Raw genomic sequence first — 22,998 nt, 5'->3', positions numbered from 1 at the left:
TCCAGAGGAAGTCACCAAGATGATTAAAGGGCTGGAGCACCTCTCCTATGAGGAAAGTCTGAGGGAATTTGGATTGTTCAGCCTGGAGGTGAGAAGGCTCTGGGTGACCTAATTGCAGCCTTCCAGTGCCTGAATGGAGCCTACAAGGAAGATGCAGAGAGACTATTTACAAGAGTATGCAGTGACAGGACAGGGGGAATGGCTTCAAATGGAAAGAGAATAGGTTCAGATTAGATATTAGGAGAAAAAAATGTTTACTCTCAGGGTGGTGAGGTACTTGAACAGATGGTCCAGAGAAGCTGTGAATGTCCGCTCCCTGGAAGTGTTGAAGACCAGGTTGAATGGGGCTCTGAGCAGCCTGGTTTAGTGGAAGGTTTAATCTCTACCCATGGCAGAATGTTGAAACTAGATGATCTTTAAGGTCTCTTCCAGCCCAGGCCATACTATGATTTTGCATGTCGATTTTTTTGTTAAATGTGTTTTAATAAAACTACATATGAATACACTGTATCAGAATGCAAGCTGTAATAAAAAAAAAATCCAAAAACTTATTACATCAATATAATATTCATAAAACATATGAATTAAAAATATTTAAAATAATTTGCTGATAATGATCTCATGCATTGATTCATCTTCAGATCAATTTAGTGGGAGATTTTTTGTTGTTTTCTTAATCAGCTTTGTTTTTATTTGCTTTACCTAGTTGAGGAAATTGTGACAGTGACTCTAATGTTTTACTTCCAATCAACTTCTTACAGTATTTCACTTTTATCTTCTAGTATATGGCAATACCAAAATGCAATAGTGATAGGAAAAGTATTTCCCAAAATAATTATATATTTAAGTAAAAGTGTCTTCAACATTTTCTACTAAATTCATTGCAGGTCTAAATTCAGGAGGGTTTAGGTGATGTGCTTATCACACACAACCAGTTGAAGGCAATGTAAAAATAGAAATTTGTTAAAATGTTTAGCCAGCCATAACAGAGAAAGAGTGCCAGACACTTCTAGTGTGTGTTAAAAGACTATTGAGTATTTTGACATTTCATAATTACAGTAAATTACTGGTGGCTGTTCTTTTGTTTTGTTTTACTCAGAGGTGAACTTTTTCTACAAATCTAACTTTGGATGTGTTCATCAAACTTGAGAAAAATGTGTTTCGTTCCTTATTAGGTGCTGTCTACAGCTTATTGTAGACAGTCCCAGTGCTGTTCAGGAGGAGTTGGACCTCATTCGTGCTCTCGGTTACCTGGAAGAATTTGGAGTGAAAATATTACCACTGCAAGGTACTGCATAATTTTATTCTTTATATGAGTACTTAAATCACAGGCATAAATACACATGAGAAATAGTTACTATTATGTAAGTGTGACACGATTAAACTAAGGGGTCCATTTCCTGCCTCCAGTTTACAGGCATATATCAAAAAATGGTTTTTGTAATAAAATTTTTTAGTTTATATGAGGTAAGAAAGATATTTGCATATTACACCTCTGTTTTGGGACTTACTTTTAGCAGGACTTTAAAATAATTAGAGTATTGAGTATATGAAATTCCTGGTGACTTCAACAGAAATAGTTTGAGCTCATCTTTAATTTGCTAAATAATCTGCACTTGCTTATGTGCCGATGAGCTTTAAAATAATAGGTGGGAGAGAAGTACTATCATGGATAGGCAGTTTTCCTGTCTCCACTGGGCTGTTTCCTTTTAGAAGTATATAAAACCCAATGACAGTGGAAGTGAACTTTTACGAGGTGTTTCTTCTGATGAATTGGTTACAATTAAATCTGTTTTGGAGCTCTGACTCCAGTAGAACAGAAGGTTCTGTTGGACAGGAGTTGGAAAGAAATTTTATGCTTATGTACAGTGAAACTTCATGAACACTAGTAATGGAAGCACTGTAAGAGAACTGACTGAGATGAGCACTGAGTACCAATGCAACGTGTTTTACTTCTGGTATTGTGCAGAGAAATACTGGGATTTATGGAAAGCACTTACGAGTCTATGGAGAGTGAAGTAGATGTCCTTAGTGGCTGTTGTTAGTTTACTTTGGTGTTCTCTTTTTATTCTCTTTTTTTCCCAGTATTTCTTCAAGTGAGTTAATGCTCCATATGTAATACTCTGAAATCTTACCATTTCTGGACTGAGAATGTCTGATTTCTACATCTTGCAGTATTAGCCTGTTGATATCTAGAGTAAAATTCTTTTTTAGTCAGTTTGTTCAGCCTGTAAAAAAGTGCACATACTTTCTTCAACTTTTTTTGGTCTGGACATGAAGGTATCATTTAAAAAGTGGAAGCATAATACTGTGTTAACAGTATGTGTAATACAACTGATTTAGATTAATTAGAATATGTGAAGTCATGCCTGTAATTTCATTAATGAGCCTGACTTATCCTTGCTCCAGTATCTTTCATGTAAATCAGATTAATTTAATACGATTAAAATGATGTTTTCAAGTTTTAATGAAAGCCTTTAAACGGTATGTTACTTTGATAGAATGTCATTAAAGTAGCACTAAATATCAGCTGTTTCCCCAGCAGTAGTCTATTAACAATAGACTTCTATTTGCCGTTATATATTTAGTTTTCTGTAGATCTTCCCCTCACTTGTATTTTAGCAAACTCAGCAATTTAAGTTTATGAACTATTATTATGCTCTATTTTAATAAAATCTGAAGACTCCTTATTAACATTAAAGGTGAAGAAAAGTCCATCTTTAATGTGTTTGACCCCTCAGATTACTTTTAGTTATGTTTGATATTTACAAAAAATCTTGCTTGTATAATGAGTGAATGAAAGCATACTATTGCTGTATACTAATATATGTATGGGATAGAATATTAAAAATTAAACAAAAAATGTAACCTTTTCCTGTTCCTTCATTCTTAAATTGTTTTAGTTGAACTTGATTTCTAGAATTGATAGAGTTTTCATTATGTGAGTACTTCTTTGCTCTTATTGAGAGGCCTAGTACCCTATGTTTTAAGCCCAATATGCTAATGCAGATTTTATCCACATGCAGCTATTAAAGTCTTACTGAGTGTTAAGTGGAAGATCTGCATGCTGTTCCTCTGTGTTCTGAGAACTTGCATGGTATGAGAAAGTTACCTTTTTAAAGCAGCAGCCTGAAGTTAGCCACCCACTAGCTAGCTAAAAAGAGCACCGAATTCAGGTGATGATATTAAATTAGACAATTAAGATAATTGTTTAATTCCTCGTAAAATCACTTTCAAAATGCAGTACTAATTATAAGCTTCTCAGAATATGGCTGACACAACCTGATGATTTGCAGACTATGCTTCCACTTGCTCAGAAAATTTTTACGTATATTAAAACAGCCTTAAGAATTTGCCTATGACAGTTCTTTCAGTCTGTGATGTATCTCATCTATGCTAAAATAAAATGTAACATGAAATCTTAGTTACTTAAAACATTTTAAATGAAAGTTAATGTCTGCGTTAGCATTCTTTCAGAATGTTGCACAAATGATAATTAAAAAAAATTATATAAAGGTATCTTGGTTGGTTGTATAATTTGAAAATCACTGAATGTGAAAACCTGGAACAAAACCAAGTTTTCCTTCAGGTCAGTTTCTCTTTTTGCTCCCTTTGCAGCCTGACTTGTAATGGTTGGGGCTGGATATACTGGGGTATTGTTTTAACTTTCTGTTTATAGGTATAATTGAAGATCTGCATGAAGGGCTGGTTTTCAGATTGTGTTTGCATTCTTATACTCCCCATCACTTCCTGTGCCCATGCTGTTTAACCAGAAATACAGCACTCAGGTTCATTTGTGCAGTCTCTTAACACCAGTTCTACTTTCAACAGTGCGTTTGTGTTCTGATCGACTCAGTCTCATCAAGGACTGTTTGGCTCAGATGTCAACGAACTATAAACAGTCTGCTAAGCTCCTGGGACTTGCAAACTTGCTAAGGGTTGCAGGTAAGCTGTGTTAATAAGACTCTGAATTGCAAGCGATGTGGTTGATGTCACACTTAAGGACATTTGAGTTGATCGTTAGAAGATGTGTTTGAAGATAGGACTAAAAAGTCATCTGGAAGAGCAGTCATTGGGGAGGAATAAAAGATTTTACAAAATCGGAATGTTTTATTTGTAAAACAACTGAAATGGTCAGCTGCTCTGATGTCCCACTAATACCTGAAATAAAAAATACCTTGTCTAATCTAGAGTTGGAGTAAAAGCTTATTTCAGATTGGAGGAGTTGTGGCTGAAAACATATTGTTTTACAATTAATTGGTAGTACTAAAATTCCGGTAAATCTTATTCGCTCTGTCAGATAAGGTAGTTTTATTTAAACATAGTCACATTTAATGTAGAGGGGAAAAGTCATCTGTAAAGCATGAATTTCAGCTGTTAGACTTTTGTCTATGCTGCATTTATTTCCTTTGGGCACTAAAAATGCATTAAGTTGAGTATTCATTTGATGAACTGAACATCTTCAAAGCTTGAGTCCTGAGGATATTAGTGGTTTTTGGGTTTTTTTTTGATAGCCTACCTAAGGTAGCTGCCTTTTGATTTTTGAAAAATACTTAATCAATGCAGCTGTAACCACAACACTGCTGTATTTTTATGATGTAGAAATAGAATATAGAAATATGAAATAGACATTCATATTTCATGCAACTTGGTATATAAAATCAGTGCATTTTGGCTTTGTCACTGAAGCAGGCCTGGGTAATTCCCTTTTCCCTTTCTATTTGTTAAATCATTTAAGATTTTTTTCTTATGTTTTCAGGAAGCTTAGTATTGGCAATTTTTTACATAGTATTATAAATAGGGAGGGAGATATTTGAGAGAGTTGTGTGAAGTTATGAACAGAGGTAGGGAAGTAGGCTGCTGACCTCCCAAGATGCCTGGGTCCTAAGGAAAGGAGTCACAGGAAATGTCGTGACTCTGGTGTGCTCAGTGCTCCCATTACATAGCACTGCTACATGAAAGATGACAGAGGGAAGGGGACGGTACCATGTTAGGTAGCTGGATCCATTTTACATGTAGTCCATCAAAAAATTAAAAATGACAGTTGTAACTTCTCTTTTTTTCTTTACTTGAAAGACTTTTGGGGAAAAAAAAAGTCTCCCTGTTTGTTTGTAAGATGAGATTGCTGTACAGCTCTTTCCCTGTCCTGTCTGCTTCCTCCCACATCAAGTTAAAATCTGTCAATTTTTCATAGTATTCTGGGTTCTTTAGGCTAATGTTGATTTTTGTTTTATCTTCTTTTTGAATCTAAGGGATTCTCTTTGTATGAAGGAAGGGAAAACAAAATCCACAGAGGCTTTATGAAGCTTAAAAACAATAAGTATTTTGTCCAGTTTTGTTAGCCTAGTGCCTTAGCTTTAGATCAGACTTTACAGTGCCCTGGCATGTACCTTTGAACAGGGATCAAACTCGTGGCTCTCACCTCCAGAGACTGAAAGGTGGCAGGCACCAGATATTAGATGGAGAACTTCAGGTAATTTGTATAGAGCTCATTGATATGTTAACGTCTGTGTGCTGGTGTTATAATCACAGTGACACAGACACAGCACCGGAAAGAGAGATTGAAGAGAGATATTTAAAGCCAGATGATGAAATGGCCTCATGATTTTTCTCTTCCATGTGCTTACCAGGCTAGAGAAAACCAGAAGATGGATGTGTGAGATGGTTAATTATTAAACAGGTGAATGATTTAGAAACTGGTACTTACTCTACCAATGACATATTTATTCTGCAAGTGTTGGGCTCTCTGACTTTAATGGTTAACATCAAGAGTAATGCTGATGATTGCTCCTGTGATAAGTAGGGAATTTTAGTAGTAAAAGTATATTTCAAGAGTGAATCTCGGTAAGGAATACACTACTTTGACATACTTTACTTGTCTCTTATACTAAATAAAGAAATAACTGTCACTTTCAAAGTAATCTTATAGAATAATATTTATTTATTAAAAATGAAAATACAGCAAGAAAACATTTCCAGTCATGACTTTCTGTGATGGGAGTGTGTGATTTTTTTGTTTAGTTGGTTTATTTTGCATAAGTAGCTTTAAGCTTTTGTGATTAAAAACCATTTCACGGTTACTAAAGTATGTCTATTTGTATTGCTTATATTTACAAGCTGTTTTCCGTAGAGGATGTTAATTTATAAGTAAGATATAGGTTTGGTATGAGAATGCCATATTTGTGAATTTTATCTAAACTTATATTTTGTAGGAGATGGGTTATGGAAAACAGACTTATTTCATTTTAAGAAACACAGTATTTCTTAATTTCTTTTTTTTTCTGGACTTGAAAGCTGTAAACAGCATACGACTACTATTGCAAGTTTTTTGTGCCTGGTGTTCCATCCCATTAGTCATTAATACCTTTGAAAACAGATTTTAAGTGAAATGCTGGAATAGCCTTAATCATAGTTTGTAATGAAGAGCTTTGCAAAATTTGATGGTAGATATAAAAAACCCCAAAAAAACATTAAAGAAAGACATGCAGAAGTGGTATTTCTATACCTATCAACTTGTAATTTAAGTTACTGAGTTACAATTAGTTAGTATTAATTAAATAGTTATTTTAGGACTTGGTAGCCTATCATAAGAATGATAAATTTATTCCACAAATTAGTTTGTAGCCAAAAGGGCAGCTCATGCATACAGGTTGTAAGATTTGTGAATTAATATTTTATTTTAAATTTAATATTGGAAAAGGAAAACCTTCCTTGTGGTTTTAGTACATATAGTCTTTGTTGGCAGGTATAAAACTACTGGGAAAGGGTATCTTGATTTCTAACAGTTTATGATGAAAGCAAATGATTTTATTGAGATATATTGGGATGGGTCTGGATATTGGAAAAGAATCTAGGGATTGAACTTTATGGACTTGCTTAATGAAGAATTACATATAAGTGCTGCTGGGAGAAAGAATTGGTTTTTGTCCTTAATTGGTTTTCACTACTTATACAATTATCCTGATTTATGAGCCACCTTTGCTGTGCAGGTAGTTCTGATTTTGTCTTGTGGAACATACTTACTGGTATTGGTTATGCATGCTCAAATTTGTGGTCCCTTCTGTTCCCAATCCACCTTGTGTATCTACCAGTAGAGTGCTTTCTTGTGCTTTGTCTGCAAATGGGAGGAATTTGTTTCAGCGATTCCCCCTCTGCTCCTCTTGCCACCCCACCCCATATGATTACTGAAAGGGAAGGACCTGCTTGCTACATCTGTCCATGCCTGTATAAATTTTAGACATATGTATGTTTATAGAGCATATAGTATATGCTGTGTTTTACTCTATATAGTATATAGCCTATAAAATTCTGTGAGCATATATATTTTAATTTCAGTTTTAAAAGTGCATTTGTTGTGGATACAAGAGTAGAGTGCACATAGTTATCTTTAAGGAGCTTCATGAGCTGTGTTCTCTGAATACAGTTTAGAGGGCAGCACTGGAAGTCAGTAATAGAATTTATTTTCATACTTATCAAAGTTTAAATATTGCTTAGGTAATGAAATATCAGGTAGCTTCTTAATTGCTTTAAAGTATTTGATTAATGACAGTAAACTCTACTTAAGCCTCCTGTCACTACCTCTGTAAAGTAAGCACCACAAGTGTTATCTTAATTTCACAGATGGGTAAAGTGAGGGAGGGAGGATGTGCTCAGCATGACAGCCAGAAAATCTGCACCTGCTCAGGGAGCTGGAGGTGTTCTGTGTCTCACAGTCCTCACTTAATCCACACTCTTTGTTAAGAAAGGGTGTAATGAATTCACTTTATGCAATTATTTGAGTGGATGTGTGCAGAAAAGAATAGAAAAAATGCTTTTGTGTCAGAAATTAAGAACATCTTCTCTACTCTTACTGTATATCAAAAAGATCTGATGAGCGTAGCTTTTTATTTCTTTTGTCAGGCTGTCTAGAAATGTTTTCATTATTCCCTTTTCTCACAACTTTCTATGGCAATTTACTTAATTTTAATATCCATAAATGAAGTCTAATAACTTTAAACTTTGCTCAGATTCCTAAGTCAAAACTTGGTTTTGAGATTTACCTTTCTTAACACTGACTTTCTTGCATGTGGAATTAACTAGTTGGTTTCTGATCTCCTAAATGTAAGCAACATTGAATTTCTAAAGTGTTGATATCATTTGACTTTAAAGTTTTTGTGATATGATTTCATTTAAGATAATATTAGTTCATCCACTCACAAATAGCATGCATCTTACACAAAGTGTTTCAGTAAGCTTTTTTTTTCTTTGTACAATCCAAATTGGATCCAAGCTTTTAAAAAGTATTTGAACATCCTTTATTTCTCAAGAAAAACGTATTTCCTGTTATTTCTGACCTTCCATATTTTTCCTCTCATTGTTTGTACTAGAATCTTAGAATCATTTAGTTTATAGAAAACCTTTAAGATCACAGTCCAACCGTCAACCTGGCACTGCCAAGCCCACCATTAAACCATGTCCTTAACTGCCACTTCTCCATGTCTTTTAAATACCTCCTGGGATGGAGACTCCAGCATTTCCCTTGGACATGTGTGCATGCACACCACCCCCCCCCCCTTTCCAGTTTCTAAATTTGATTTGAGTCTGTATGTCACACATTAACATTAAGGTTTGATGCTGAATTACTATTTAATATAATCAAGTCACAATTTTAAGGGTTTTTGTCATTCTTCTCTTGGCTTTTAGATCTTGGATATCTGTCAGAATGGCAAGGATAACAATTTAGAATAAAAGAATTTCACTTTTATAAGATTTTATTAATAAAATAGCATCAAATGAGGTGTCAGAAAGCTGAAGCAGTGAATTTTTTCACGTTTGAATAGGAGGCAATAACTAAACTGCAGCAGGAAGTATTATAAGTCACTGCAGTGTTAATGAAAGCTGCATGAAGAAGGTCAGGCTGTGCGTTGCAGGGGATTCACTACTAATGTTGGAGCTGTTCTGTGCCATAACAGTGTGTGTCAAGGCAATGGAAGCAGAAATGAGTGAAATAATGGAGATGAGATGAGCAAGTATAGCCATGGACTGGATGGAAAATGATCCTTATATTTTATGCTTGTGTTCTGTGAAACATGCAGTGATGTATCCTACTACATCAAAAGTACTGAGCTGAAACATTGGGGATGGGGGACTTGACAGCCTGCAACTGCTCAGACATAGTTTGGAAGAACATTCCTTGGTCCAAGGGTTTTTCCTCTCTTTCCTCCAATCTCACAGATTTTGAAGTGGGAATAAAAGGCAGTGATTATTTTCTCTAGTTGAAATCTGAGTGGCAATAGTGTGATTATTGCCTTTTATTTGTGTCTGCTACTTAGTCAGATCTCTCTGCAGGAAGTCAAGCTGTCAGGGTAAAGTGGGCATCAGAAGGTGAGTGGCAATTACGTGTCTCTTACTTATAGAAATGACAGTTCACATTTAGCTTGTGTAGATAGAAGCACCTCTTTGTCATCTGTAATTGCTTTTGCCCGAATGAGAGGTTCCCAGGTTCCAGAGGGCAGAATTTTGCAACAGAAGAGCCTTGAATGTGATTAATTTTCAACATTGTGTGCTGGCAGTATATCGAGCAGGAGGCCAGAAGATAAAATGATGGGAAGCCAACCTGTTCTCCCAGCTGAGCTAGTCCTGACGTGAGGGGATTCAGGGAGTCTTGATTGAGTTCAGTAATTAGGGTAACTTCGCTTGCCTGAATGTCATTCTAGTGCAACTGCTGCAGCTTTTCTTTTGAGAAAGCTTTAAAAAGAAATGTGCTTTGTCTGTGGTGATGGATCTGCAAAGTGGATTTAAAAATAACAGCTATGCAATTTAAGAGCATGTACTCTTTAAATGGTTTTTGAAACTGGATCTGTTTAACCTTCTGAAATATTTGCATTTCACAAGTTGTAGTAATAGAGTTTCATAAGCCAGTGCCCTTTTCAAATGACTGTAACAGCACTGACTGCATAGAATTGCTCTTAATAATAGAGAAACATGAGCAAGAAGCGTGCATTGAAAAAATGCGCTCATTTTTATTCTAAAAATTCTTTCCTAAATTAAAATGAATAGTGTAAGATTATTTTTTCCTGTGTATGTTTTGTCACCTTCTCATACAGTGCATGGACATAGATAGTATTTTGAACACAAGACTGGAAAAACTAGTGTCAGTAAAGTAAATAAATTTCATTCTCATGTGTTCAGTCTAAACTGGAAAAAGCTTTTAAAAAAAATAGATGAGTAGTAAAGAGTGACAGGTATAAATGTTATTTGTATTGATAGTAACTGGCTTTGAAAAGGAGATGAGCTGTCTTATTAGATTTTTGTCTGTGAAAGGTGATGTATTAAAATTGAGGTCAGGCCATTTTTCTACAAAGATTCTTGAAGAAACTTTAGTCAGAAGAGTTCAGTATTATCTGAAGTGTTATTTCTGACCCATGACTGGTGGAAGAGGCATTGTCCAGGTCTGCTGATGGAGATCCGTGTATGGTGAGGAAGAATTAGTTTCAGTTCTACTCGCTCAAATTAAGAGGTTAGCGATTTTTAAATGCCTGTTTTCTGCATCTCATGAATTATTTGGAGCCGTGAAGTGGTAGTTTAAACTGGGTCTCTGTACACTGTAAGAAAACAAAAATTTAATTTTTTTCTTCATGGACTTTTTTTTTCCCAATGTCAGGATTTTGATTTATATGTCACTTAGCTTAAATATCAGTTTTGGTCTATGTCTTGACCATCACATAAATACAGTTTTTAAACCTTTTTTTTTAACCTAGACATAACATACTGTTGTTTGTTGTGTTGTTTTTTTTTTTTTTAGCCAGCTTTAATGTCAATGTTTTTTAAAATATATGAATAACTGGTTTTATTGTTTCCTTCAGGAAAAAGCAGATAATTTTATTCCTGTTTGAATTTCAAGAGGGGCTTTTCATGTCGTGGTGTATAGCTAATTCTTAAGAAATGAAGTAGCAAACTGAAGTTGAAAGTTAATTCCAATTAACTAATAAAAATTTTGAATTTTTCTTGCAGGAGATGATCAGATGGAGAGAAAAGGTCAAGTTCTAATCCTTTTAGTGGAACAGGCTCTCAGTTTCCAGGACTACAAAGCAGCTAGTATGCATTGCCAGGAGCTCATGGCTACAGGTGAAGGGAATAAACAGAGGTTGCATGAGGTGATGGTGGTGGAAATCTGACTATTGGCTTATTGTGAGGTGTGGTATTTCAGATTGGGCCATTTCATTAAAGTAGTAATTACATCTTGTTTATGGAAGTGAAGTAACGTCTCCACAGAATAGAGACACATACAGCAAATACTGTACGTAGTAAGTATGTACCAAGCTATGAGACGTGTAACCTTAGGGAGCTTTTCTTTATGCCTCTGGGAACACGATTTCTAGTTTTTTCTACACTGTACCCCTCTCAAACAGGTAAAAACGTGACTCCAGCTAGTAGGAAAGCCCAGGTGTTTTAGAAGTTTACCTTTAATTTATGTATGTGAGGGTATGAGTGGAGGTGAATGAAATACATATGTCAAGGTACTAAGGAAGATGGGATTTGTTTCTTCAGCTCTTTTTTTCTGCCTTGAGAATGAGGGGGAAGATCCAAGAGGAACTGAGATTCTTTTAATATATCAAGTGATTATACTTGGTTTTTACAGCCACTCCAATAGGATATTCAGTATCATGCTCTGAAGTAAACAATGGTTTTCGTATTGTGATATGTAAAGTAGAGAATGTAGGCTTACAGATACCTATTATAGTGATATCTGCAATATGATAAAAATTAGTCTTTTATGCATTTGGTCAGTCTAAATTTGAGTTACACCTCTGTTTTATGAAGCCTTTTATTGTTCCTTTTTTGGGGGATGTTAAGTGTTGACAAGATTGTTACATGCCCTCCTTTATCTCATCCAATAAGAATTATGCAGCATCCTCCTATCATTTACGATAGGAAGTATGTTTTGTGTTCCCTTGTAGGTTATTCTAAAAGCTGGGAAGTATGCAGTCAGCTTGGGCAGTCAGAAGGCTACCAGGATTTGGGAATGCGTCAGGAACTCATGGCCTTCGCTCTGACACACTGTCCCCCAAGTGCCATAGAGACATTGCTGGGAGTGAGCAGTTCACTGCAAACCCAGGTACCTGTTTCTGAAGCTTCTTCCATAAAGTTCAGTGCTTACCAAAGTAAGGGGGATTTGTGCTCATTTTCAAGTTTTTTCCCTTAAGTTTTACCCTCCATTTGTTCTACTCTATTTTTCTGCTTTTATTGTTATATTTCAGCAAATGAGGTCTCATTCTAAGCAGTTTTATATGATGAGTTGGTTTCTCAAGTAGAAATGCCTTTGTATTTTCTATCTTAGTACTTTTAATTTCTTCATTGATAGCCTGATTTAAACATTTTATTTGCAAATGCAATTAATGAAATTTTGAAATGTCTTCTAGGTATTTACACCTAGTAATGCAACTTCATTAAATGCTCACAAAAATATCTATTAAATGTTTAGTTTATGATTTTTATGATCTTTACCCAATATACAATGAAATTATTTTCTTACTGATTTCAATGATGTAATGATTTTATCAAGTACAAGAGGCTTTATCTCTGAGCTATCTTTATTAACTGTGCAATGACTGACTTAAGAGAATCATGTCTTAGGTGTTGAGCTGATCACACTATTATGGTAGTGGAGTAATTTAGGTTGTCAGAATGTTAAATTGTGATTGGACAAGCCACTGTAATTGTGGCTTGGCCTACATACTGTGACTTGTTTGAGAATTCATAATTGTCTTGTCTAAGAGTTCACAGTGTTCTTAGATTTATAATTGTGTAACGGAAACATCTTAGAGGTCTCTCAACACAGGGCAGGAATGGAGGAGGGAGCCATAGCTTCAGCACACCTGAAGTCCAGTTAAGGTAGCTGCAAGTGTGTAGCCTTTTATCTTTACAAAACCACTTGAATAGCAATGTGTATGAGAAATACAGGCAATATATGAAGGCAGTCTGTGCTTCTTCAGTAACAGGGGTAACATTAGAATAAAAGCTGCAAAGGATTTCAAATACAGTTTATTTCCTGCAAGCTATTTACATTTTTTTCATTATGAAAACTGAAATTTCAGAGAGATAGGTAAAACTATGAGCTTAAACATGTATTGATACCTGTACAATTTTTAAATAAAAACTTTCCCCCCCTCCATTATGTGTGTTTACCTAGAATTAGAATTTGAAGTCAGACAGAGTTTTGGCACTGTATAAACCAAAATTTGTTAAAACTTCATTCAGTTCACACCTGCTATATTACTGTCTGATTCCTTCGAAAGGCTTCATGTCCTCTTTGTTGTAATGCAGTGCAACTGCTCAGCCACTGGTCCTCACTTTCTTGCATCCCACTTCTCCAAAGGAAAAGATTCTCTGTCTTCTCCATTCACAAATGGAGCAACTAATTTGTTGCTCAGGTTTCTTTGTTAGTGCAAACCTTTTCTAGCAGAAGTGCAGTGATGATTAATTTGGTATTTGCCTCAGGAAGCCAAAGCCGAGTAATAATTTCTGTCAAGGTACATTCAACCAGTTTCTTCTACAATTATTTCCTTCAAAAACTAAGCATGACCTTTTCAGTTCTGTTCGCTGATGTCCTACATGTTCTGTCCAAGCGCTCTGTCTCTGTATGTGGATAGATGGGTAGATGCAAAAGATCTTTATCATAAGGTCACACTGACCAGAGATATTAAACAGCTTTAAGTGTCTTTTGACCTTCACCAGTTCTACAGGCTGCAGAGATTCTGCTCACAAAGCTACTGTCCTGTGTAACAACTCCTTTGTGGAGTTGCCCAAAACCTCAGTCACGTTCAGATAATGAAAGTTTTCTGTCAGTTCTTTAGCCTATGCAGTATATCAGGGTGCATATAATTAAAAAAAAATAAATTCTTAGATTGTGTGCAAAATATTGCACAAAAATCATGGAGAAGGGAAGGTCATTTTGTCTAGGGACTACAACAGTGAGAGGATGTCAGAGATACTGTGTTCTTTGTGTCTTCTCCTGCATCCTTGTTTCTCTATCATGGAAGCTTTTACATCAGAATTTCTTGGGTTTCCTATGATATCAGTTATACTTCTTACATTTGCTTATTTGACTGATAAAAGATTATATTTATTTCATGTTTATAGATTCTTTATCAGGCTGTGAATTACCAGTTTCTTCCTTCTGAAGGAGGGGAGAATGCAAGTGTCTCAGGACCTTCTTTGTTGATGAGTAAAGATACGGAGGTAAGTTTTAACGAGAATTTTAAAAGTAAAAATGATTTTGTTCTGCATTATGCTAAAGAGCTGAATTTGAGTTTTTAGATTTACTAGATAAAATGGACAACATTAGACATGTACTGCATGCTGTTCTTTGTTTCAAATTCAAGGTTTTGCTTATGTATTTATACTTAGTCTGTTTGGATTTTGAGTTGCTTCTTCCTACACAGTCTTAGTACCATAGAAAAAATTATAAACCCAGAAGCAGTAGAAAAGTGCAACAAAACTTACATAATGATATACATTTATGTTGGTTTGATTTTTTTTTTAATCTGTCCCAATTGCAAAGCAAAATATTTGAAAATAAACCCGAACTACATATTTAATTAAAAAATGTTATAAATTAAATTTATTTTTTGCCTATGTTCTGTGCATCATGAAGTTCATGACTTCTTTTCTGTTTCATAATGTTCATATATTGCATGTGAAATTATATTTATGTGTAAGATCAGAAGGAACATTGAGTGTGTTATAGGAAATACAGGCAGGACAACAGGAAAGAAGTGTTCTATTATTTTTTCTACTCTTTATGTCTATTATTTTAAGTTTGTACATGTAAAATTGCAAATATTTTTCTTTCTTTAAGGAAGATGTAATTACCTATTTATGAAAAAAGGAATGTGTTTTTCACACTCTGTGAAGTGGAAAATTCTATATTTAATTATTTTATGTGTTTTCTACTTAATTACATTTTTCAGTAGATGATAAACAGATCTGGGAGTGGGGGAGGGGAGCAAAAACCTTAAAAAAACACAGGCAAGGAGAGAGGAAAAGGGGGTGGGAGAAAGAGGGAAGGAGAGAAAGAAAGAAGGTTCATCTTGCATAGTGTGGCTTTTTGAGAAAGGTGTCTGAGTTGCAGCTTCCTTGTCTATATTTTGTGTGGGTTTTATATATGTTTGTATATGTGTATATATATGTGTGTGTGTGTGTGTGTGTGTACATACTCGTATACACATATGCATATGTAAACATATGTATATTTGCATATATATAAAATAAATGGCAGACAGGTAAAATAGCAGTATAAACACTATTCAGAGGAAGAGGGCTTTATGTATTGCTGGAATCATCAATATGAAGAACAGATCGGTTTCTCTGGCACAAAGGCTTTCTATTATCTGGAAATCCGTAGATGTGTCTCTCTGAATGGAAGTTTAAGTAGATGTTAATAAAATTGATATGGACCTGGATGAGTATGTTTACAATATTTTAGTATCTGTGGAAATCTGTCAGGCGTTGCCTTCTTGGGCTGTAGCACGATGTTGTGGTGGAACAATTAGACATGCATATAAATGATTCAGAAACTTATTCAAGGATTTATCAGAGTTGAGTTAACTCACTAATTAACTTCACGATCATTTCAGTTTGGATATTTGAAGCAATTTTCATTATGCTAGGGAATTCATATTGAAAAATTTCTCCAGTGTAGCTTTGATTTTGTCCCCCCTTAGTTCTGATTGATTGACTCTTTAGAATTGGAAGTAGGTAGACAATTGACCTGGCAAGTTTGTATGTTGCTGCATTGAGGTTTTTTTTCTTTCTATTTAATACAGCTTCTTGGCATGTTGTGTTTCAGACTGGTGCACTATGAAATGAGTTCTGTATATTTGCTAATTCTGTCTTTTTGTTCTCTCCCAGTTGACTTAATAGGGATTTATAGCTTTTTTCATTTCTTGCTATGCCACAGTGGGAAACATAGCCAAGAATTTACTCACTGTGCAACTCTTCCTTTGTCACAGACATCTGAAACGCTAGAAAAGCAATATATTCAATAACTCAGTTTCTCTGACTTAACTGAATCCCATAACTGTAATTCCCATAGTTACACTTTAGATAATTCCTCGTGCTTCACCTTCATTGTCTTGCACAGAATTTTAGTTTCTTCACAGAAAAAAAACTTAAACTGTAAGATTTTTTTCCCCCTTTCCTTTTACTCCTTTCATTTTCATTTATGTTCTGATTAACTTACAGCATCCTTTTCTCAAGGAGTTGACAAATTTTCTTCTTTCTCACTTACTGTTACCTTTTCAAATTGGTGCTCTAAATATAAATTTCCTTATCTTGACTTGACTAAGTTTTTTCTAGCATCTGTGTGTTTGGGCATCCCTTTCTCTGTTGTATTCGAAATATCTATATGTAAGTACTTCAGTTTTCAAAGCTTTAGTGACCTTTTTCTACCTCTTCTTGCCTTTGTCTAGTATTGCATCGTTATTTTCCACTACTGTTTCTTTCTTTATATCACCAACTGGGTGATATAAACTTGGTCATAGTTTTCCATCAATCTTGATGAACTCTTCTCCAGAAATGTCTAAACTAATTTCATTTTTAGTAAGTTTTTCCTCCAAATTTCCCCCCCCGAAACTTGCAGAAATCTTGATAGCAGCTGGTTACAATCTCTACAGACTACATAGAAATATGTCATTTAACATTGCTGTCATGTTGACTTCAATATAACTTTTCTCCAAGTTTTGGTGGTCCTGCTCTGAAGGAAATTCCTGAGTGCTGTGATAAAGATGCACGCACCTAATCATTCTGTAGGAGCTAATGCATTTGCACAAGCTTTGTGTCAGCTTGTCACTGTTGACTGAACTCATGGGATCAATTGGAGAAGTTATCCTTCGGAAGCTACAATGATTCCAATATACCAGTTTATTTTTAAGCAAAATGTTGTTTCACCAATCCTCATGCTTTTTGTTCTGTGTGCTACAATGCCTAAACAACTAATCTTGTGCTTCTCCAGCAAAATATCTCAGTGAGACAATTAAACTCTTGATTAATGAAAAGCCTTTCAGAATATTATTGCTAAAATTATTAAACTAAAATACAGTGCTTAGTCATGAGATGCCTGGTTGTTTATAAACAGTAGAAACAATTACCATCAATTGTCTTGTAAATGAGCTCTGACTTTATGTTAAATCTGCATAATACTTAAAATATGCATTACATCTCTTATAAATCATTATCTTTTATTATATGGATATGAAAGCATAATTGTTGTAAAGTGGCACATCCACACAAGTGAAATTTACAGTTTCAAGTTTCCTTGAAAACAAACTCTTGATAGAAGAGCAGGCATAGTTTCTAGAGGAGAGTATGTTCAAATTATAGAAATTATTGTCTTAAAGTTTGCTTAAAGAAAAAGAAAATTTCTGATTAACAGAGCATTAGCATCTTTGGTTTTGCATTTTTCCTAAGTACTAGGTCTGGGAAAAGACAGGATCTTTTAAAACATTTGTGTACATTACATTGGTAGGTCACACATTGTTATCACTGCTGGTTAGAAATGATTAGAGAATCATGGTTATTTATCCTTGTGTCCTTTAGCTACTGACCCAAAATGTCTAGTCCTCTTTCAGATATACAACTGTTAAGCAGATGTCTTAGTTATTGCTGTATATCTCAGTCATCAAAGCCTGTGTTTCAGCAGCTGCATCAAATGCATTGGTATGCTTAAGGCTGGGTTGAGCTGAAGGTTGAGCTGAATCTTTTCCATAGTCTCTCATTTAGGGTCTGGTTTATTGTTATGGGACTGGTTCGTTAGCTGTAACAGACATTGCCAAAAAAAAAAAAAAAGATTAAAAATCCCCAAAATAAAACCCTCCAAGGCACAAAATATAAGTGTAGAAATTACATGAATACTTACGTAAAAGAGACTATTTTAAATTCCTGTTTTCCAAGGGAAATACCAAAAAGGGAAAAAGGAAGGCTAGTGCATGATGTTCTGTTTTATGAACAGACTGTTCCATCTCATTTCATTTCCTACATCATCTTGATGGATGACTTAACACACAAGGTGTATGCAGTGTATGGTTTTTGCATGTTTTAATCTTTGCACCTTGACTAATTGTCATTAAGGACAAAAAAACCCCATGTTGCAGGTGTTCTAGTTTATTACTGTTTGTTCTGTGGCTTATCTAAAAAACAGTTGGCTTTGTTCTTTGTCCTTGCATTAGACTGTTTGGAATTGTATATGTGTATGTGTGAACATGGGCGTATGTGTATAAATCTTTGGTATCTATATATGAATATATATATAAAAATGTTTTAGCTGTTAATGTAGAGTATCTTGATAATTCAGAATTTGTTGGTTATATTTTTTTACACCAATTTAGATTCATACAAAATTTTAAGCCACTAATTTAGCTGCTACTTAATAAGTTGTTGTTTCTATTATTATTTTGTTTTTAACGACAAGGGCTTACTTTATAAACAATGTCAGGAAGAAATAATAGAAGAAAATAATTTCCCACAAACACCCCTTAAAGCCCCCAAATATAATTTCCTCCTGAAGATACAATTAAAGGATACAATTAAAGTTGTTTTCTTTAGATGAGATCTCCAACAATATTTAAGAAATAAATTCTTTTATGAGAGATTGATTCAGTATAGCAGAAAGTTCCAGGTACACACAGGAATGACTTGTCAGAAAATGGAATTCCTGCTTGTGCAGAAAAGACTGTAATTACTTGTGAGAGTTGAAATTCTTTTTAGAAAAAATCAATAGAGTTTATCTGATAGCAGTAGAGCTATAGAAGCATCCACACCTGCATACAAGTTAAGTCATTAGTTTTCACACTAGTGAAGGAGGTTTATTGAAAAAAAAAAAAGTGCTTTGCTAAAGTGCAATTGAGAACTTGGGCGGGATTTATTTTTTCTGTTTCGGTTTGGTTCATTTTTCCTACATGAAGAATCAATTAAGTGTCCTGCAGCATCTACTTGAAAATGGAGGCAGACAGAGAAATTAGCATTCTGTATGTAACATTTAAAATAAATTACAAACCCCTTTTTTCCTAAGTACTTAGAGGGGTTTATTTAAAAAACACATGAACGAGAAATTCTCCCCACAGCCCCCAAGCCACCAGATTTTCTGTTGATTTTCATTTTTCAGAGCATTAAAAGTTCTGATATGTTGTATTTGGCATGTACTTTCTTCATTTGGTGAAACGAGCTGAAATTTCCAGTTTAGCTAGTCAGTTTGTCAGTGATGCATCTGGGAAATACGCAATATAATTTCAGAAAGGATAGGAAAAAAATGCTGAAGGAAAAGGAAGAAGGACTTAAGATGGACCTGCTACTTCAGTGGTCAGCTTAAGGGAGTGATTTACTGCACACTACAGTAAAAGGTAGTAAAAAAAACAAGGTTGTCTACATGACATTTTATGTTATTGAAACTGATATGTTTTGTCACTGAGGTTGTGGTGGGATGTATTTGTCTTGAGTATAACGTAGCATCCTTTGGCTCTGATGTCTGAAATTTTGTCTTGAGTTGTAAACTAATACCTCCCATACAGTTAGAATTTTGCTATTTTAATATACTTCAGTGTATGGGAAAATGAACAATAGAGTTGCTAAGGACAAACATTGGATATATAGCTGTTAAAGTTTGCTATATGGAGGAAAATACTTATATTTTCTGTTGCTGAAGACAGTGTGTTTACGTTAGTATGTTAATTATATATTTATATCTAATGTGCAAATGTTGTAAAGCATGCAATTAACACAAACCTTTGAGAACTGGAACAGCACAGATCAGCCAACGCGGATGTTCTGGGTATTATTTAAATGCTTTATGTGAGGAAGAGCTTGTATAAAAAGCCCCATTTGTGGAACATCTAGTCTGAAGAATGGACGTTAGTGTGAATTTACTGAGACTAAATGAAGGTGTTTGTGCATGTACTGTAGAAGCAGTTGCAGTCTTTTATGTTGTCTATATTCAGTACTTTGTGTGCCAACTGCAGAATTTCAGATCTTGATACTTCTTCACTTGGTCTAGAGATGAATATTTACATCTCTGCCATTTCCTCTACTGAGAGTTCAACTTAATTAATGATACCTCTGTACAAATACAAGATTGTCTCTAGTATCAGCTTTCTTGGATTATTGAAGATTAATTTTAGTATGCTTGATGTCCACATTTGTAGAGAGATGATTATTTTAATGGAAGCGTTCAACAGTTATGTAGAACATTTCCACTATAAACTGGAATTAAAAACAGCTGCTATGTGGAAAACCTCTTGTGGAAACAAGAGGTTACAACTGAATAAGGGGCAAAATGTTCTGCCGATCACACTACTTACTTCAGATGGAAACTCCTAAATCAGTTTTGGCTTGTCTTTTGTTTATTTTTGACAGATGCTGCTTAAATTAATGATCATTAAAATATTTTATTGACATTGTGTGTCTGCTCTCTAGTGCATTTATTTTGCTTTATGTCATTAACCTAATTGCAGCAGGAGTCTAACACTTGCCATTGTGTGTTGGGTATGCTCACAGGATGAAACCCACGTCTCCTCTAGCCAGTCCGCTGATTTGTTGTACTGGACGACATCAAAAACCATGGAGGTGTTGTCTAACACAACTATGACTACCAAAGCCATGCTGCATGCTGTCAGTGATGGGCAGTGGTGGAAGAGATCATTAACTTACCTGCGACCATTGCATGTAAGGGATTGCTGATGTGCTCCAGATGTGTTCGCATTTGCTGATATGTTAGTATAAAAACTAAGCTCCTTTGTAGATATCTGATAACTGAAGACCTCAATCAGTAAATGAAATAGAGACATGAAAAGATTGTTTGCAAGCAAATCCCAATGAAAAAAGGTGTCTAAAGATGTTTTTTTCCCATATGTTCTAATAGGTTTTCTCCTGTTTTCTTACTGTAGTGTAAGAAGGCATAGATGAAATTTGGCAGAAGTTCAGAACTTTGGGGTACAAAGCACAGTTAAACCTACTCTTTATATACTGTAATCTTATACTCAAAGCTGTTCCTTTTCAGTTTCTCTTTTCTACCTTCTCCATTTCAGTGAGTTTTCTGTAATGTTTGTGATACTAGTTTTTCTGGTACTATTGAGCATGATTCTTTTTCGTTTTTTAAGGATACTGAACCTCATTCAGCATTGGTTTATGTAAGATGACTCCTATCTTGCTCCCTGCTGAATTCAGTGATACTTTCATTTACAGTTGCTTCCCTTCTAAACAGTGGTTACAGAATTTTTTATAAGCTTTTTTACAGTTAGGATCAACTATACTTACTTTTCCCAGGGTCAAGAATTTGGAGACGTATTGAAGAGTGGGCCTGGAGAAAATGCTATGGTGGAAAAACAAGGCTGTCATCCATTTTATGAGTCTCTAATTCGTGATCCATATGTTGCAGAAGTAAGTTGCAATTACAGAGCTCTAAAGTGTTAATTTTTTGTTGAGATCTTATAATGAATTAAAAATGCGATTATTTGTGTGACTTGAAATTTTGTGCAAAAGTAGGAAAAAAAAATCCAGAATTAAACAAAGGAAAGCATATGCAGGAACTGAGGTAGAGAATTGCATCTGATGCAAGTGATCTAAATATAAATGCAGAGTGTAGCACACATGCCAGTTACCTTATTTTACTTCTAGTCTGAAATCAGCTATGGCACATACCAGAACGATTCTTTGGAAAGCTTTGCTGAAGTGTTGCTGAGAACAGAGAAACTGACAGAAACAAAGAGTGAAGGAAAAGACCTACTTCCAACTACAGAAGGTATGGGAATATGTATATTCACTCCTGTATTTACTATATATTGTAAATACAGAAGTATCTGTGGATGGGTTTAAGTATGGAGAATTGCACACAACGATCTGAAGTATTGTCTGGTTATTTTGTATAAATTGTGATGTAGTTCAACATCTCTCATTGGTAAGAAGTCTTTTGAAGTAGCTGTAGAGCTTTCAAGAGAATTGGTATATTTAAGAGGAGTAGCTTAGTAAAGATTGTGTACACAGCTTTCAGTATTGCAGGCTCATTATAGTATTTTATTTGCTAATTAATGTTTAACTGCAGCTTCTGGAATCATCAGAGCTTTTTATCTTCTGAAATGTCTGCAGTTTTAGGTTATAGTTAATAAGTTGTTAACTGAAACAGTTTTGCTTTTTTAAAAAAACAAACAACACAAAACCACCTGTGGTTGTTTGTCTTTCCTTTTGGATGTCTCCTGCTGGTTTAAGAAATGAACTGTTTAAATATTTAGATGCTCTTAGAGTCTTTGAAGGAAGATATCGGTATTATATTTGACTCTGTGGTAAATGCTGCCATGGAAAATGATTATATTAAATCGCTTGCTATATGAGGAAAGTTTTAAGCGAGATCTTCTTCATAAGCCACACACTTATTTCAACTGTTTAGTAAAAACCAGGATGTTTGTCTTACAACTATATGACCATGAGTTCAGCTCACTTGGTTAAAGCATGGTGCTAATAACATCAAGGTTCTGGATTTGATCCTTGTATGGGCCATTGACTTAAGAGTTGGACTTGGTGATCCTTGTGGGTTCCTTCCAAGTCCAAGTGTTCTGTGAAATTTGTGAAATGTGATTCAGTAGTTTGAGATATGTGATATTTCTTCCAGTAACCTGTATAGTTCTAATAAAACAACATTGTGAATTAAAAAAGGTTAGCAACAGCTTTGTATGATGGGGATGTATGCATATTTTGTTCCTTTCATGCTCTCTTAATGCAAAAATCCTTTTAACTCAGTACTTACGATCTCATTTGTTGCATGCTGATAGGCTTTTAGCTTTGATTCCTGTGTCTTAAAGGAGGAGGAGGCAAGGATTAAAAAGTATTCATTGCTTTCGTAGGGAAAATTATTTAATTGGTAGATCTTTGGTAATAGTTCCTGCTCTAACTTGAGTAATTGGAACTGGTTGTTTACAATTCAGTGGCTGCCTTTGAGGTGGAAATTTCAATGTTGGGGACTTCCTACTGAAGAAG

At 34.9% G+C, this 22,998-nt stretch overlaps 1 protein-coding gene across 2 annotated transcripts in view; it reads left to right on the top strand.

The window, feature by feature from the left end:
• Positions 1-22,998, top strand: part of NBAS (NBAS subunit of NRZ tethering complex) — a 169,190-nt gene that overhangs the window by 55,465 nt on the left and 90,727 nt on the right. Inside the window, exons 31-38 of one of the 2 annotated variants that reach the window (XM_064650552.1) lie at positions 1,176-1,288; positions 3,832-3,945; positions 10,993-11,106; positions 11,940-12,097; positions 14,122-14,220; positions 20,527-20,694; positions 21,295-21,408; positions 21,646-21,769. In XM_064650552.1, the coding sequence (XP_064506622.1) occupies positions 1,176-1,288; positions 3,832-3,945; positions 10,993-11,106; positions 11,940-12,097; positions 14,122-14,220; positions 20,527-20,694; positions 21,295-21,408; positions 21,646-21,769 (1,004 nt within the window). The remainder of the gene's footprint in view (positions 1-1,175; positions 1,289-3,831; positions 3,946-10,992; positions 11,107-11,939; positions 12,098-14,121; positions 14,221-20,526; positions 20,695-21,294; positions 21,409-21,645; positions 21,770-22,998) is intronic. The other variant, XM_064650553.1, reaches the window with a different exon arrangement.

This window comes from Pseudopipra pipra, chromosome 3 (assembly GCF_036250125.1).
Source record: "Pseudopipra pipra isolate bDixPip1 chromosome 3, bDixPip1.hap1, whole genome shotgun sequence".
NCBI lineage: Eukaryota > Metazoa > Chordata > Aves > Passeriformes > Pipridae > Pseudopipra > Pseudopipra pipra.
This window is presented reverse-complemented; position numbering and strand designations above follow the sequence as displayed.